Source organism: Cydia amplana, chromosome 26 (assembly GCF_948474715.1).
Source record: "Cydia amplana chromosome 26, ilCydAmpl1.1, whole genome shotgun sequence".
NCBI classification, from domain to species: domain Eukaryota; kingdom Metazoa; phylum Arthropoda; class Insecta; order Lepidoptera; family Tortricidae; genus Cydia; species Cydia amplana.
This window is the reverse complement of record NC_086094.1, coordinates 1,409,341-1,426,706: the sequence shown is the minus strand read 5'-3', so window position 1 is coordinate 1,426,706 and position 17,366 is coordinate 1,409,341. Positions and strand designations below refer to the sequence as shown.

At 43.6% G+C, this 17,366-nt stretch overlaps 1 protein-coding gene across 1 annotated transcript in view; it reads right to left on the bottom strand.

Annotated features, from left to right (window-relative positions):
- The window catches only part of LOC134660168 (zinc finger protein ZPR1), a 200,906-nt gene extending 183,889 nt beyond the window's left edge, over nt 1–17,017 (bottom strand). Inside the window, exons 1-7 of the mRNA XM_063515899.1 lie at nt 16,869–17,017; nt 16,307–16,440; nt 15,206–15,324; nt 14,502–14,678; nt 12,392–12,507; nt 10,867–11,014; nt 961–1,031 (exon numbers count right to left, since the gene is read on the bottom strand). Of these exons, the coding sequence (XP_063371969.1) occupies nt 961–1,031; nt 10,867–11,014; nt 12,392–12,507; nt 14,502–14,678; nt 15,206–15,324; nt 16,307–16,440; nt 16,869–16,973 (870 nt within the window). The 5' untranslated portion in view covers nt 16,974–17,017. The remainder of the gene's footprint in view (nt 1–960; nt 1,032–10,866; nt 11,015–12,391; nt 12,508–14,501; nt 14,679–15,205; nt 15,325–16,306; nt 16,441–16,868) is intronic.
- Nucleotides 17,018–17,366: the final 349 nt, after the last annotated feature.

Here is a 17,366-nt window from a genome sequence, read left to right as displayed (position 1 = left end):
ATTATATGAGAATGATATATAACGTGCCCTAGTTGCCAAGGGGCTATTCATAAATTACGTCATTTCAAATTAGGGGGGTCTGGACATCGGATGATGGTAGCAAGACGTAGGAGGAAACGGGGTCATTCGAAGCATGATTTTTGGATGATTTGGGGGGGGGGGGGGGGGGGTCAAAAAATCGTCAAAAATAGATGACGTAATTTATGGACAGCCCTAAGAGTAGGAAGAAATATATGTAGCATAGATTGAACCTAGGGATCCGACCCTTTCTCCACCCTTTTGGGGGGGGGGGGGCACGGTACGATCTCATGGCTACCGGGCCAAATCAGCTTTGTTTGACCTTAGGAACAATCTTGCCAAGCGGCATCGTCTGCGACAAAAGTGCATACTCACTGCACTCACTTAGTCTACGAATTCAATTTCAAAAAATCATAAATTTTGAAAGGCAATATGTACAGAGACAATTCTGGTGTCGTATTGTAGCAAATTTAGTCTACTTTAAAAACGCCCTGACAAGTTACTATCAAAAACTAGTACTTTAGGGTTATAAGTATGTAATAACCAAAATCGCGTTTTCGCGGTTTTTTCGATATTTGGCACAGTTGCGTTCGGCGCTCGAAGTCACCAACTTGGATTATTAATTGACCCAACATCATAAGCCCCGTCTCCATATCGCGCGGCAAACCATCGAACATTGGCTCGCGCGGCAGCCGCGCGCAATGGATACCGCGCGCATCGAGTTGGCTCGCGCGGCAGCCCGGTATCCATTGCGCGCGGCTGCCGCGCGAGCCAATGTTCGATGGTTTGCCGCGCGATATGGAGACGGGGTTATAAACAAGTCTGCAAAATATCAGAACTACCGGATTTGACACAAACGCTAAATGTAAGTATAAAATTACTGTATAACAGACGGACACCCAAAGTTTAGCATTAGAGGTCCGTAGGTGAGTGAATAATTACCTCGTTCGTGCGGTGCCCACAAGCGTCACACACCGTTGCCATGATGACCACTTCTTTGAAATGTGGGATCTCTGAAAACAAATTAGGTTATGGTATTTGCGGTATATGTATAAATATGACATGGCATTTATGTGTTTCTGTTTATAATTTAAAATATAGTAATGTGTAAAATAAAACTATTAAAACTGATTATATCGCGTATATTGAATTTATTCTACATCCCGACGTTTCGAACCCTTTACAAGTTTACATAGTTCGTAGTCAACGGGTGACTGAGGAAAAACTACACTGTGCTAGTTTTATTTCACGACTGTTCGGTGCAATGCACCTTAACACGTTTCAAGCCTCGTGCGGCGCGTGCGTCTAGTCAGCAAAAGATGCATTACTCAATAATTTACAGTAAAACTACTTTTAGTGTACTTTTCGGGACCATCGCGACCGGGTGCATTCGAAATTAACATTCACTATTTTTACTAACATTATAACATTTTAGACTTAACTTATTTAACATTTTGAACTGTAACATTGAACATTGTAATACAATAAACACCTTTTGCTACTACTCTCCGGACGTTTTAACATCACCGCCAACCCGCAACCCGCACATTGGTCCTTCGAACGTGGACTTCGCGCGCTATAAAATTAATTTAAAGTAGTGAGTGAAGTGATTGAACTGGTGAACATTTGTGGGTGAGCGGTGACTGAAGGAAAGGCGTAGCCAACAACAACAGCAGCGAACCGAGGCAGGAGTGTTCAGTAACGACATACATAGAAGATTCTCAAGTAAGATCTTTCCTATTTTACTAACAAACAAAACATCAAGATGGCGAGCGTGATCCGTCAAGAGGAAATTCAGCGCACCATTGAGTCTATGCTTACTAACTTTAAAAAAGATAGTGCAGAGAGAAAGACGAGGCCCGAATATTTTAAGAAACGGTTAGAACAATTGAGTAGCTTGTGGCGAGAATTTGAATTTAATCATGAACAGATAGGAATGATCGAGAGTCAGTCTCATCCCTACTATGCGAACCGTACTTATGAAAGTGCAAAACAGACTTATTCGGTGCTTAATTCTGTTTTAAGCGCGGGTTATCAGGCGCTAGCGCCAGAACCTTCGTCTCAGGTAGTGCGACACTTAACAGCGGGAGCACCTTCTTGGGCCGTAGAAGATAACGACGATAAAAGGGATCAAACTCAGGGAGGTGCCATCCCTAAAGAGCGTGAAGCAGTACGAGAGCCTACGCAAGATGCTTATTTAGGCAACCATCAATTTAAAACAAATTCGGGAACATCTAGTAAACATGACGAAATGTATCGGAAACAGTTAGCTAACATGAAGGCTTTTGTAAGAACAGTAAGAAGTATAGAGGTCGACACACTAACAGATAAATGGGAGCTAGAAGACGCGCTCAAGTCCTTACAAGCTCGTTGGACAGCGATAGATACACTTCATTGGGAGTTAGAGAGTGAGGGCACGGAAACAAACATCGAATACGAAACGTCATTTAACGCTCATGAGGAAACATTTAACAGTTTGAAAAAAGAAATAAATAAGAAGATTTGGTCAGTGGCGCATCGTGAAAAATCGACACCCTACGAGCTTGAAACATCTCGCCGAAAACAAGACTCTGTCAATCCTAAATCATATGGAAAATCAGCCACATCTAGTATTTACGATACGAACCAACGAAGAACATTTCAAACACAACATAATAACCGGCAGTATCCTAACTCTACTTACACAAACAACGGGGTCAATAAAAGTTACGCAGCTTCAACAATAGGTAAAACATTGCACGTGTCAGGCATCCAATGTCCCATGTGTAACAATCAACATGGAATCTACAATTGTCGACAATTTTTACAACTACCTATAGAAAAACGGTATCAGACAGTTAAAAAATTGGCACTATGTATTAACTGTCTTTTTACACACCACGGCAATAAATGCAACTCAACAAAAACTTGCCACAAATGCACTGGCCGACATAATACGCTGATACATGAGGCGTGTGTCAAAACATTATCGTCAGCACCGGGGCCGTCTACCTCTGCACCGGGGCCGTCGACTTCTACACCATCAGCACATGGAATCATTACGGAAAATAACAAGTCAACAAACATTTCGCAATTACCTACAAACGAGGACTCGGAGGTTTTGTTAGCAACAGCCCTGATTAAGGTTAAGGCTGGTGATGGAACTTATACAACACTTAGAGCATTCATTGATCAAGGGAGTCAAATGTCGATTATGACTCAGCAGGCCGTACAACTATTAGATTTAAAGAGCGAGAAGTTTAATGGGATTTTCAACGGTGTTGGAAAGAAACAAAACAGCTACAAAGGGAAAAGGATTATAGAAGGCGCTTCGCTTTACAACGATTTTGCTTTCTATGTTGAAGTTTTCATTGTGAAAGACCTCATGGACGATTTACCTAACAGAACATTCCCCAAGCCATCGTGGTCTGTTATACAGAACCTAAATCTTGCCGATCCCCAATTCTACGTAAAGCGACCCATAGACTTACTGCTTGGAGCCGAAGTCTACCATCAGATTATTATGGACGGAATGATTAAAGGAGAGGACTATACTCAGCCTCTGCTACAGCAAACTCAACTAGGGTGGATGATAAGTGGTAATGCTCGTACCTTCAACTGTAACGTAGTAATTAACAATTTAGAAGACATCAAACAATTTTGGGAGGTAGAGGAAATTACAGAAGAAGGACATTTATCTCAAGAGGAACAGGAATGCATCAAACATTATCAAGAAAACACGAAGAGGAGACCCGACGGAAGGTATGAAGTACGCATTCCAATGAAACCTCAATTTCAAGAAGAACTTGGAGAGTCAAGAACCCGAGCGATCGCCCAGTTCAAGAACATGGAAAGGAAGTTACAAAAACAAGAAAAGTTAACAGAAGCTTATAAACAATTTATGGATGAATATAGTGACCTAGGGCACATGAAACCAGCAAACACAAGTTCGGAATTAGAGTCATACTTGCCACATCATATTGTGGAACGTGCTGAGTCAGCAACTACAAAACACAGGGTCGTGTTCAATGCCTCAGTCAAAACATCTACAGGGAGATCTTTAAATGACCTGATGTATACAGGCCCCAATTTACAGCAAGACTTGCAAGTACTTTTGTTAAAGTGGAGACAATACAGGTACGCATTTACGGCGGATATTGAGAAAATGTACCGTCAAATACTTGTCAATGAGATTGACCAACATTTACAGAAAATTATTTGGCGAGATAGTCCTGAAAAACTATTACAAACATTCCAACTAACAACATTAACATACGGAACAAAAGCTGCACCATTTATAGCGATGATGACGTTAAAAAGACTAGCAGCCGACGAACGAGAACATTTTCCGGAAGCAGCGAAAGTAGTCGAGGAAGCATTTTACATGGATGACCTGTTACATGGAGCACATTCATTAGAACAAGGGAAAAAGTTAGTCTCTGATTTAAACAATCTTTTAAAAACCGGAGGGTTCAATTTACGAAAGTGGTCGTCAAACAACAAGGAAATCTTAGAGTACATAAACAGAGAACAGGGTAGAGAAGAAATGGTATTCAACTTTAAGATGGACGACATTACAAAAACATTGGGTTTATGCTGGAGCCCGACCGAAGATAACTTCACATTCAAATGTAAAATGCCCGAACTTAAAGAGAAACTAACAAAAAGAACACTTTTATCCGAAATTTCCAAACTGTACGATCCATTAGGTTGGATCGCCCCATTCATAGTAAAACTCAAAATATTATTTCAAAAGGCATGGAAAGAACAAACTCAATGGGATGACTCTATTTCTGACGAACTCCTCTCAGAATGGTCAAAGACGATAAGGGATATCGAACAACTCAACGAATGCAAAATAACACGGTGGTTAGGGTGTAAAGAAAACGACGTCATTGAACTCCATGGATTCTGTGACTCATCCATAGAAGCATACGCTTGCGTAGTATATGCGAGAATACCGCAACAATCCAGAGTAATATTGGTGGCAGAAAAAACAAAACTTGTGCCCCATAAGAAAACATTAACATTAGCCCGGCTCGAGCTTAGTGGTGCACATTTGCTAACAAGACTCATGAAAAAGATTAAACATTCCTTGAACAAACATGAAATGATAACATTTGGCTGGACTGACTCAAAAATAGTCCTTGGGTGGTTACAAGGCGACTCGAACCGCTGGAAGCCATTTGTGGCTAACAGAGTAACACAAATAAAAGAGGTAATGCCCGCAGACCAGTGGAAGTACGTTAAGTCATCAGATAATCCAGCAGATGCAGCAAGCAGGGGTCTCACAGCATCTCAATTAAAAAACCATACTTTGTGGTGGCAAGCTCCATCCTGGCTCTTAACATTTCAACCTACTTTCGATAACTTAAAACATCCACAGTACACCACTAACGAAGAAGAGAAAAAACCCCGCTCAAACAACATAACCCAAACAAACATTAACAACAGTACCCTCCTCTGTCTGACGCAGTCGGAAAACCAAGACAACATTATAAACAACTTATTAAATAAATATAGCTCAATTGCAAAAATAATAAGAATCGTCGCATGGATTCTCCGGGCATTGACACCGACTCGTGCCACTTTACCTACATATCTCACGTTACCGGAGTTGCAGAAAGCTAAATTGACAATAATAAAACATGTGCAAACAGAAGAAATGGGAACGGACATAGAATACTTACGTAAACATGACAGAGTGGAAACAAAAAGTAATCTTTCGAAACTAAACCCTTACATTGATGAAAACAACATTCTACGGGCAAAAGGAAGACTTAACGAAGCTAACATTCCATACGAGATGAAATTTCCGAAAATCATCCCAAAACATTCACGATTGACAACATTGCTAATAGAACAAGCACATCTCCTAACATTCCATGGTGGTGCCCGACTCACTATGGCTAAGCTTAAAGAACAATATTGGGTGATGGGAGGAATGAACACGGTGAAAAGAGAGCTACTCAAATGCGTAACGTGCCGGAAACAAGAGGGAAAGAAACAAGTTCAACTCATGGGAGATTTACCCGCAGCCAGGTGCAACCCCGCCAAACCCTTTTATCATACGGGGGTGGATTATACGGGAGCAGTGGATATAAAGGCGAGCAAAGGTCGTGGCATAAAAACATTGAAGGGATACATTGCGATTTTCGTGTGTATGGTTACCAAGGCTGTTCATTTGGAACTGGTGACTGAGCTAACGAGCTCAGCATTCTTAGCTGCTTTACGAAGAATGGCGGCCAGAAAAGGAACTCCTCGTCACATGTATTCTGACAACGGAACAAATTTTGTGGGTTCTAACAACATTCTACAAGAACAATGGCAAGACTTACGGAACATTTTTAACAACAGCTTTCTTTCGGAAATTACAGAAATGGAGATTGAATGGCATTTCAATGCCCCGTCGTGGCCCAGCGCAGGTGGCCTCTGGGAGAGGGCAGTGCGAAGTCTTAAACACCACTTAAAGAGAGTAATAGGAGAACAGAAACTTACGTACGAAGAATATTCTACGATTTTAGCGCAACTGGAGGCTTGTTTGAATTCAAGGCCGTTATGCCCACTAACTGTAGATATCGAGGACCTTGACTTTCTCACTCCAGCACACTTCCTAACAGGCCGAGCAGGTCTCACGGTAATAGAAACAGAAGAGGACGCTAGAACGAGATGGCACCTAACACAAAAAATAGTTAAAGATATTTGGAAAAAATGGAAATTCGAATATTTAAGTCAACTGTCCGCCAGACCGAAGTGGAACACACCTCAGAAGAATCTTGAAATAGATGACACGGTAGTAATACACGACGACAACCTACCCGCAGGAAAGTGGGCCCTCGGAAGGGTCGTAAACACTCACGCCGGACCAGACGGGTATGTTCGAGTTGTTACTCTGAAAACAAAGAATGGACTCCGAAAGCGCCCAGTAATAAAACTATCACTCTTACCAATACCAAAGGACACCGAACAGCAAGATAAACAAGAATCCAAGCCTAAACAACAAACGAACAAACAGAAACCTAACAAGAAGCTCGGATGTGCAACCACAATATTTATGACATTAATGTACCTCATGTCATTGTTAACATTGGGAAGCTGCGTTCAAGTAACTCACGTAAATAAACCTCAACCCATATTGGGAAGGAATCACGGCCTATAAAAAGTATAACACTCAACTAGAAAACATTTGTAAACAAGTCAAAACATTAACACACTGTGGTATCGTTATATTGCAACTACGTCACTCTTATGACGAATTACAACACTACAACCGCATTTTATCGAGTCAACAGTTGAAACCAGAGACCCGGAGACGGCGTGGCCTAGTTAACGGAGTCGGAAATCTCGCAAATACCCTGTTTGGAGTTCTGGATGATAGATTTGCAGAGCAATATCAAAAGGACATTGGACTAATCAAAAACAACGAGAAGCACCTCGTCAACCTTTGGAAAAACCAGACATCAATAATGGAGGCCGAATACAATGTGTTATTAAGAAACAAAGATACCATAGAAAAACAACATAAATTGATACACGCTCATTTGATTAGCTTAGACCAAGGGACTTCCGCATTGCAAAAAGAAGTAAGCGCCGCAGAGTGCATGGCGCAATTCAACATGATAGCGATGGCCGCTAATAACCTACTAAATCACTTAAGAGTTATTCAGGATAATTTACTAGACACTCTTACAAACATATATAACGGAAAAATGAACATACACATTATCGACCCTAAACAATTTCAACGAGAACTAAACATAATATCCGGACAACTAGTAAGCGACTTATCGTTACCTATAGATAACATTCAAACCAATTTGCAAAACATTTATCACCTATTAACTATTAAAGCCAAGATAACTGACCAATACATGATTATAGAGATCCGTATTCCACTTGTGAGCCGAGTTAGTTATGACTTATACAACATTATACCCATACAACACAGTACAGGAAGAAACATGATATCGATTATCCCTATAGAAAAATACATAGCTATCAATTTACGAAAGGATGCCTATTTGCCTATAACGGATAAGGAAATAGAGCAATGCATTACTCGAGACGTCACAACATATATGTGCTACCTCAAAACTCCAGTTTTCAAAATGAATTCCGACAAAGACCTCTGCATTAAAAATGAAAATTATCAATGCAAAGTAAACACAGCTGCTTGTCAAAACAAATGGATAAGTCTATCGAAACTGAACCAGTACCTTTACTTCTGTTGTGACGCGTGTCATTTGCGCACGCTATGCAAGAGTCAAGTTACGTCTCAGACGGTATCCCAGACGAACATTATTAACGTAGACGAGGATTGCGTTGTGAAAACTGATAACTTTACTATTCACACGCATCAAAATATGCAAAGCAAAGTTAATGTGAAACTAAACATACTAACACCGGAAATAGATCCTATAAACCACATCATAAACATAACATTATCTGACTACGAAAATAGCACTAGCGATAGCCCATACAATGAGAAAGAATTAAAGGACTTAGGAGACAAAATAAACACTATGAAACAGAATCAACCTCTTCTGGACAACTACTCCTCAAATGACATACATCACTATACCGCTATATATTGCCTATGGGGTGTAGTGATCATCGGGATAATTATTTATGCGAGTCGAAAGACGCGCTGCCAGTGGAAGGTCAAAGTAGCACCACCATCGATAATTACGGAACCACAAGGAGCAGCTGATCCAGTACGTGTCGCCGGGCAGGGCCAGGCACAGGAGCCGGCCCCCGCTCCGCGCACGCGCAGCCCTCGCGGACGCCGCGGGCTGGCACGTCATTGCAGCGTCAGTGATAGTGATAAGTGCAGTGCAAATGTGAAAAAAGTGGAAAAGTGTGATAAACTTGAAAACATTGAATTGAAGCAAGTGGACAGAAGTTGCTCGCCAGTGTTCCGACAAACATCGTTTAGAAAATAATTACTTAGATTTAGAAACATTGTTGATCATCCTTGTATCACTTAAATATCTTAGCAACTCATCCCATCTCATCGTTTGCCCCCGTCAAGATGTTCGGTGCAATGCACCTAAACACGTTTCAAGCCTCGTGCGGCGCGTGCGTCTAGTCAGCAAAAGATGCATTACTCAATAATTTACAGTAAAACTACTTTTAGTGTACTTTTCGGGACCATCGCGACCGGGTGCATTCGAAATTAACATTCACTATTTTTACTAACATTATAACATTTTAGACTTAACTTATTTAACATTTTGAACTCTAACATTGAACATTGTAATACAATAAACACCTTTTGCTACTACTCTCCGGACGTTTTAACATCACCGCCAACCCGCAACCCGCACAACGACTTTCATGAGTAAGGGCTGATTTAGACGGTGCGCGAACTCGCATGCGATTTTAGTTACATTGCGGACTGTTGGTTACGTCCAATTCAACCGACCGATCAAAAGCCGCAATGTAATGAAACTCGCATGCGGGTTCTCGCATCATCTAAATGAGCCCTAACTATCGCGGTAACAGAAGACAATATTATATAGTAATGTACTTAAAACACCAATCAATATATTTATACCCCGTTTTTACCACCACACCGTGTACGGACACGGGGTACGGAGCTACGGAGTGAGGTACGTCTAGCGTTTTCGACTTAAAATACGTGAGTGACCCGTTTTTAATCTATTTAATACCGGAAGATCTGTTTAAATTAACACCTGAGCAATCTCGTGGCTCAGGACAGGACCCTACATGTAGATTAGGTAATTACTATTTAACTCAGCTATCTGCCTCTTTATCGCTCAAATACGCAAGAGTGATAGATAAAAATAAAATATAAAAAGATAGTTTATTCAAGTAGGCATAATTACAATGCGCTTATGAACGTCAAATAAAGCTAACCGGCTCCAACCCTACACCTCTGCCCCGAGAAGATTTAAATCCCCCCTCAATTGGAGGAGGGTATCCCAATATGGGACCGGCGGTTAGACAGGTTGGATAACAAAATGTCGACTCTCTCGTTTGCGGTAGACCCTTAGATTGTGACTTATTGTGGGAGTGGCGCCCCCTACGCAGTTTCGCGTAATATTCCCTATTGTAAGCCGTTTAAAGCAGCGGTCGGCAACCTTTTAGCAGCCAAGGGCCACATAGGTTAACGCGGGCCGCACTTTGTTGTTAGGGTTCCGTACCCAAAGGGTAAAAACGGGACCCTATTACTAAGACTCCGCCGTCCGTCCGTCCGTCTGTCACCAGGCTGTATCTCACGAACCGTGATAGCTAGACAGTTGAAATTTTCATAGATGCCGCTATAACAACAAATACTAAAAACAGAATAAAATAAAGATTTAAGTGGGGCTCCCATACAACAAACGTGATTTTTGACCGAAGTTAAGCAACGTCGGGCGGGGTCAGTACTTGGATGGGTTTTTTTGCTTGTTTTGCTCTATTTTTTGTTGATGGTGCGGAACCCTCCATGCGCGAGTCCGACTCGCACTTGGCCGGTTATTTTTATGACTTTATCAGACATTGTCTTTGTCAATATTACATACAAAATAGACATGGAGGCTCGCGGGCCGCAAGTGACAGGTTCACTGGCCGCAGGTTGCTGACCACTGGTTTAAAGGGTTTCTTTTGTGAAGGGGTCCCTGGTGTTACTCACTGGTGAGCTTCATGTTGGTGGCGGCAGGAGTCAGGGTTGTGACACCTGACACACGGAGCCAGAGCTCCGGGTACTCACTGGTGAGCTTCATGTTGGTGGCGGCCGGGGCGTTGCAGTCAGGACAGTTGGTCGGGAACTGCAGCACCCCAGCGGACAGCTGCTCGCATGGAGTCAGGAGTGACGGGTCCGGGTTGTGACACCTGACACATGGAGCCAGAGCTCCGGGCACTCACTGGTGAGCTTCATGTTGGTGGCGGCCGGGGCGTTGCAGTCAGGACAGTTGGTTGGGAACTGCAGGACTTCATCGGCAGACAGCTGATCGTATGAGGCCTCGGACGGGTCGCACGGAGTCAGGAGTGACGGGTCAGGGTTGTCCGACACCTGGGAATATGGAGTCAGTCAAACAGCAACACTAACTGTCCATCGGTGGACCTTATTGCTAAAGGCATAAGGTTCAAGAAGTTGGGAGTGTGGGCGATGGTATCCTTTGACCGGGAAAGACGTCTACAGACGCGCGGCTACAGCGCAATATCAACCTTAGTGCATTCCAACAAGGTTCACGATGACTCGCCGCGCACGATAGGCGTGGCGTTCAAAGGCTTTACTAGGTTGTGAGATTTTGCCAAATTAATCACACCGCCTTCTATCAAAAATAGCTAAGAACCACCTCAAGGAAACTAGCTTTAAACAGTTTTGAATGATTTACGGTTAGTTTGACTATCGACCGGGATATGGAACGTGATTTTGTATTGTTTTCGAGCTCCCGATATTTCGACGCAGTTACATGCATCTCGTTCACGGGTAACTGAAGATAGCGGGTGGGTGTCAAAATCACAAACCGTGGTGGATATAAGTCTAGTGAAGACCATAAATATACTAATAATAAAACGTCCACCGCCACCATAAATAAATTAATATTTTTTAAATAATAAAACGTTTTTTCTTTGTTAAGAGGCTACCTGGGGTTTTCATCGATTTTTGACAAGTTTTGAATCTCCTTTTTTGCACCACAGATATAATTATGTTATAAGACAAACGGCTATCAGTTCTTCAATCTTTTATCTCCATTTTTGTCGACCAGATTTTGAAAGAAATGAATGCTTATATTTTTATGATTTTTTTAAACATAGTCTAAAAAAACACTTTTTTCGTATCTAGTTTGCTGTGAAGGATCTTAGATAAACGAAATCTACATATTTAGTCTCGAAAAACGTGTCAAGGATTTTAATTTTTTAAACTAATTAACACAAAAGTTATGGGCAGAAAACCAGTATTTTTGGCCTAAAATTGTTCAACTTTGATGCCAAATATCTCGAAGACTATGAACTTTGAAGATAAATATGGGATACTATATTGCTTAAAGCCGTTGTTGTTAATATGAGAAGCTACAAAAAACATTAGACAACTAAGGGATTCAGATCGAAGGTCATTGGCGTGGGCATAGAGAAATTAAGACAAGAGTGCTCACTCCATACACATGTTCAGACTATTAATTTCAGTGTCTACATCTAGCATCGAGTAGCGGAACTATCAGTACTGCTACTTGACAATAGATGTAGCACCGACCGGAAAGTCTTATCTCAACAGCATAAGACTTTCCGGTCGGTGCTACATCTATTGTCAAGTAGTAGTACTGATAGTTCCGCTACTCGATGCTAGATGCTAATAGTCTTTTTGGTACTAAAACTGATGTATGGAGTGAGCACTCTATGTATTTTTTTTCTCTATGGCGTGGGGGAGCCCCTTAAAAGGCAGTACCTCCTCGCGGGTGAACACGCCCAGCATGTGGTCCTGGTCCTTGGTGCGCTTGAAGTCGACGCGCTCGCAGCGCGGGTCCTTGCGCGGCGCCTCCGGGTTTTCCACGAAACAGTTGCCTGGACAAAACAAGTTTCTGTCTGACATAGGCTAAACAGACACCGTATTATGATACATATAAAAAATACAGCGGTGCTTTTATAAACAACTGTCAAACAAATATTTGTCAAACACTTTTATTGCTGACTGTACTTCTTCTCAAATGTCTATCGAATCGAGTACTTCTTGAGACCTTTCTAATGAGCGTACCTAATGTGTTTGCATTTTTCCATCGAGGAGTTCCTTTGGCTACCTACCGACTGCATCATCAGATCAGCTCCATGTTAGCATATTATTGCATTGTCACCGGAATTACGACTCCAAATTTCAACTGAATCAGATACCGGGAAGTGGTTCAAATTTTAGTTACAAGATTTGAAGCCTGCGAGAGGCGTCTATCTGAGCAGCTGCCCCCAGGTGCTGCCTGCGAGACAGCCTGCTGGGACCTCTCTCTCTCTCTGTACTCACCGCTGGCATCCTCCAGTTCCAACGTCCAGCGCTTGTCCAGCTGCCGGGCGCCCTGCAGCCGGCTCATGAAGGCGTCTATCTGAGCAGCTGCCTCCGGGTGCTGCCTGCGAGACAGCCTGCTGGGACCTCTCTCTCTCTCTGTACTCACCGCTGGCATCCTCTAGTTCCAACGTCCACCGCTTGTCCAGCTGCCGGGCGCCCTGCAGCCGGCTCACGAAGGCGTCTATCTGAGCAGCTGCCTCCGGGTGCTGCCTGCGAGACAGCCTGCTGGGACCTCTCTCTCTCTCTGTACTCACCGCTGGCATCCTCTAGTTCCAACGTCCACCGCTTGTCCAGCTGCCGGGCGCCCTGCAGCCGGCTCACGAAGGCGTCTATCTGAGCAGCTGCCTCCGGGTGCTGCCTGCGAGACAGTCTGCTGTGACCTCTCTCTCTGTACTCACCGCTGGCATCCTCCAGTTCCAACGTCCACCGCTTGTCCAGCTGGCGGGCGCCCTGCAGCCGGCTCACGAAGGCGTCTATCTGAGCAGCTGCCTCCGGGTGCTGCCTGCGAGACAGCCTGCTGGGACCTCTCTCTCTCTCTGTACTCACCGCTGGCATCCTCTAGTTCCAACGTCCACCGCTTGTCCAGCTGCCGGGCGCCCTGCAGCCGGCTCACGAAGGCGTCTATCTGAGCAGCTGCCTCCGGGTGCTGCCTGCGAGACAGTCTGCTGTGACCTCTCTCTCTGTACTCACCGCTGGCATCCTCCAGTTCCAACGTCCACCGCTTGTCCAGCTGGCGGGCGCCCTGCAGCCGGCTCACGAAGGCGTCTATCTGAGCAGCTGCCTCCGGGTGCTGCCTGCGAGACAGCCTGCTGGGACCTCTCTCTCTCTCTCTGTACTCACCGCTGGCATCTGGGACCTCTCTCTCTCTCTGTACTCACCGCTGGCATCTGGGACCTCTCTCTCTCTCTGTACTCACCGCTGGCATCCTCCAGTTCCAACGTCCAGCGCTTGTCCAGCTGCCGGGCGCCCTGCAGCCGGCTCACGAAGGCGTCTATCTGAGCAGCTGCCTCCGGGTTCTGCCTGCGAGACAGCCTGCTGGGACCTCTCTCTCTCTCTGTACTCACCGCTGGCATCCTCCAGTTCCAACGTCCAGCGCTTGTCCAGCTGCCGGGCGCCCTGCAGCCGGCTCACGAAGGCGTCTATCTGAGCAGCTGCCTCCGGGTTCTGCCTGTGAGACAGCCTGCTGGGACCTCTCTCTCTCTCTGTACTCACCGCTGGCATCCTCCAGTTCCAACGTCCAGCGCTTGTCCAGCTGCCGGGCGCCCTGCAGCCGGCTCACGAAGGCGTCTATCTGAGCAGCTGCCTCCGGGTTCTGCCTGCGAGACAGCCTGCTGGGACCTCTCTCTCTCTCTGTACTCACCGCTGGCATCCTCCAGTTCCAACGTCCAGCGCTTGTCCAGCTGCCGGGCGCCCTGCAGCCGGCTCACGAAGGCGTCTATCTGAGCAGCTGCCCCCAGGTGCTGCCTGCGAGACAGCCTGCTGTGACCTCTCTCTCTGTACTCACCGCTGGCATCCTCCAGTTCCAACGTCCAGCGCTTGTCCAGCTGCCGGGCGCCCTGCAGCCGGCTCACGAAGGCGTCTATCTGAGCAGCTGCCTCCGGGTGCTCCGCCCTGCGAGACGCTTGGTCTTGGGTGAGACCGGCTATGGCACGGGTGATGATGCCCTCCACTGTGGTGACTTCTACAATATGAAAAAACTCATTTAACTGATTTGCACGACCCGAAGTGATCCCGTAAACAAAGTTTTGTACGGAACACTAAAAAGATTAATAATAATTTAGTAGTTTATGAGACTGCTACATAATAAAAGGCATAAAATTCAAAGTGGGTTTATGAAACGAGCATAAAGCGAGTTTCATAAAAGCATCATAAGTGTTTAAGCCTAATTATGCACAATTAGGCTCGCGGAGCACCGAGTGGACGCCCGTGCGCGCCCGTAATCACAGATATCATTGTTATTGAATTGTTATTTTTGGAAAAAAAACAGAAGCTCTCTATGGTGTGTTAAGAAACCGCATGTTAAGATAAAAAAAAAGATAAGATACAATTTATTTCATTGAAAAATATAAATAAAATATATGTTAATTTTAAAATTATTGTATGTTTGTGTTTGTTACTCTGTAAGGTAAGGACCTGTCTTAAGGAAGTAAGGACTTGTCTGATAATATTTGATTGATTATTTATAATGTTTAAAATGTCTATACTTGCCTCCTTTCTGACTCTGCGCCGGCACCTCGAAGTCCAGCTCCGGTATCCTGACGCAGGTGTAGTCGCTCTTGACCACCTGGCGGTTCAGGTCTTCGGGCTGCTCCACTCGCAGCTTCCATCTGGAAATATATGGTAATGGGATGTTGGGAAACAAGGGAGTAGGCCACATAGGTAAAAAAACCGGCGAAGTGCGAGTCCGACTCGCACATGAAGGGTTCGGTGCCATTACGCAAAAAATAGCAAAAAAATCACCTTTATTGTATGGGAGCATTGGGAGCCCCACTTAATTTTATTTTATTTGGTTTTAAGTATTTGTTATTATAGCAGCAACAGAGGGTTCCGCACCATCAACAAAAAATAGAGCAAAACAAGCAAAAAAAAAACGGTCACCCATCCAAGTACTGACCCCGCCCGACGTTGCTTAACTTCCGTCAAAAATCACGTTTGTTGTATGGGAGCCCCACTTAAATCTTTATTTTATTCTGTTTTTAGTATTTGTTGTTATAGCGGCAACAGAAATACATCATCTGTGAAATTTCAACCATCTAGCTATCATGGTTCATGAGTTACAGCCTGGTGGCAGACAGACGTACAGCAGAGTATTAGTAATAGAGTCCCGTTTTTACCCTTTGGGTACGTAACCCTAAAAAACAGGTAAAAAGTGTTTGGCAAGTATTGCTGACTGTACTTCTCTTTTCACTGGAACTCAAACCTCGAGATTCTGCAAAGGTTTCACCATGGTTTGCAAAGAATACAGAGATACATGAATACCTAAAGATTTCAACAATCAAAGAGGAAGTTAACAGATATTGTGTTAAGTACAAAGAACAACTAAAAAAACATACAAACTTGAAACTTGTTGAAAATGTGGCAAATACTGCGGCTAGACCAGAGGCACTAGAAGATAAATTCTAATAGAGGCAAAAGAGAGTATTTAATGCAATACCTCTCAAAACCCTCATAAAAGGTAGAACATCTGGTTATAGCCATTGCAGATAAAATGAGAGAAAAAAAGGAAAGTAATAACACTCATTGAGGCAATTCTAACAACTCCAAACACACATAGGTTGCATTGTTTTATCACAGAGTTATGTTGTTTACCTGACTCCGAGCTCTGCAAAGGCCCCTCCGGGCTGGATCTCATTGTTCTGGTATCCGCACTCCTCGCAGGAGAACGACATGATGACCACATTCTTGTAGTGCGGGATCCGAGTCAGCAGCAAGCGTGTAATACCCTGTGACACAAACATATAAGTTATTAATGTTTTGGCAAGAATAATGTATTAAGCAGGGAATTAATATAGATCTATCTTATTTTAATAAAGTAGTGGCAAATGTTGCGCGGCTGCTCGCTCAGTCAGTACCCGGCTCATACCGCTTTAGAACATTCAAGAAATCTCGCTTAGATATTTTCATTCTGTTGAAGTATGCAATCATAACGTGTAAATAATTATTGATAAATTTCGTATTGACCGAATGAAGGTTATAAAGATACAACTTGAATACTATAAGATTCCCCATACAATACGACTTGATTTATTCTTAAAACAATTATTCGGACACTTTTAGAACCTACTACTTGCCCGATGAAGAAAATACACACGAACATAAATAAAATGGGAATAGATTACGAGCACTTTCTAGAACATTTGTGTTTACTCACGTTCGAATGGCAGTTCATGCAGAGAGACTCGATTTCCGTGACTTCCGGGTCCGGGTCGTCAGCGCTGAGGTCCCTGAATACCGGGTTTTGTTCTACGGAGCACATTTTTCAAGATAATTGCGAAAAACTTCGGCAAAACACAGCACGTTGCGAACAATGCGAACAACCGATATGACTCAATGACGTTTTGACACTTGACGTTTAACTGTCAAAACAACTACATAATAAGAATTGGATTCTTGCATTTTAGCCAAGGAACAATCGATCATATTTAATTAATCTTTTATCGTGCAAGTAATCGCTGTTCTTGCAAATGATTAATAATATTTTAAATCAAGAAATTACGTTTTTTATTCAAGGTTAACATGATGAGTATTTGAGGTGCGCCTCGATGATGTCATTGGAAAGAAATAAACATACGTGACCTTGGAATTCGAGGCCCTATGACGTCACGTCATTATTTTTGTCGATTTGTCCACGATTCGGGCAATCCGACCA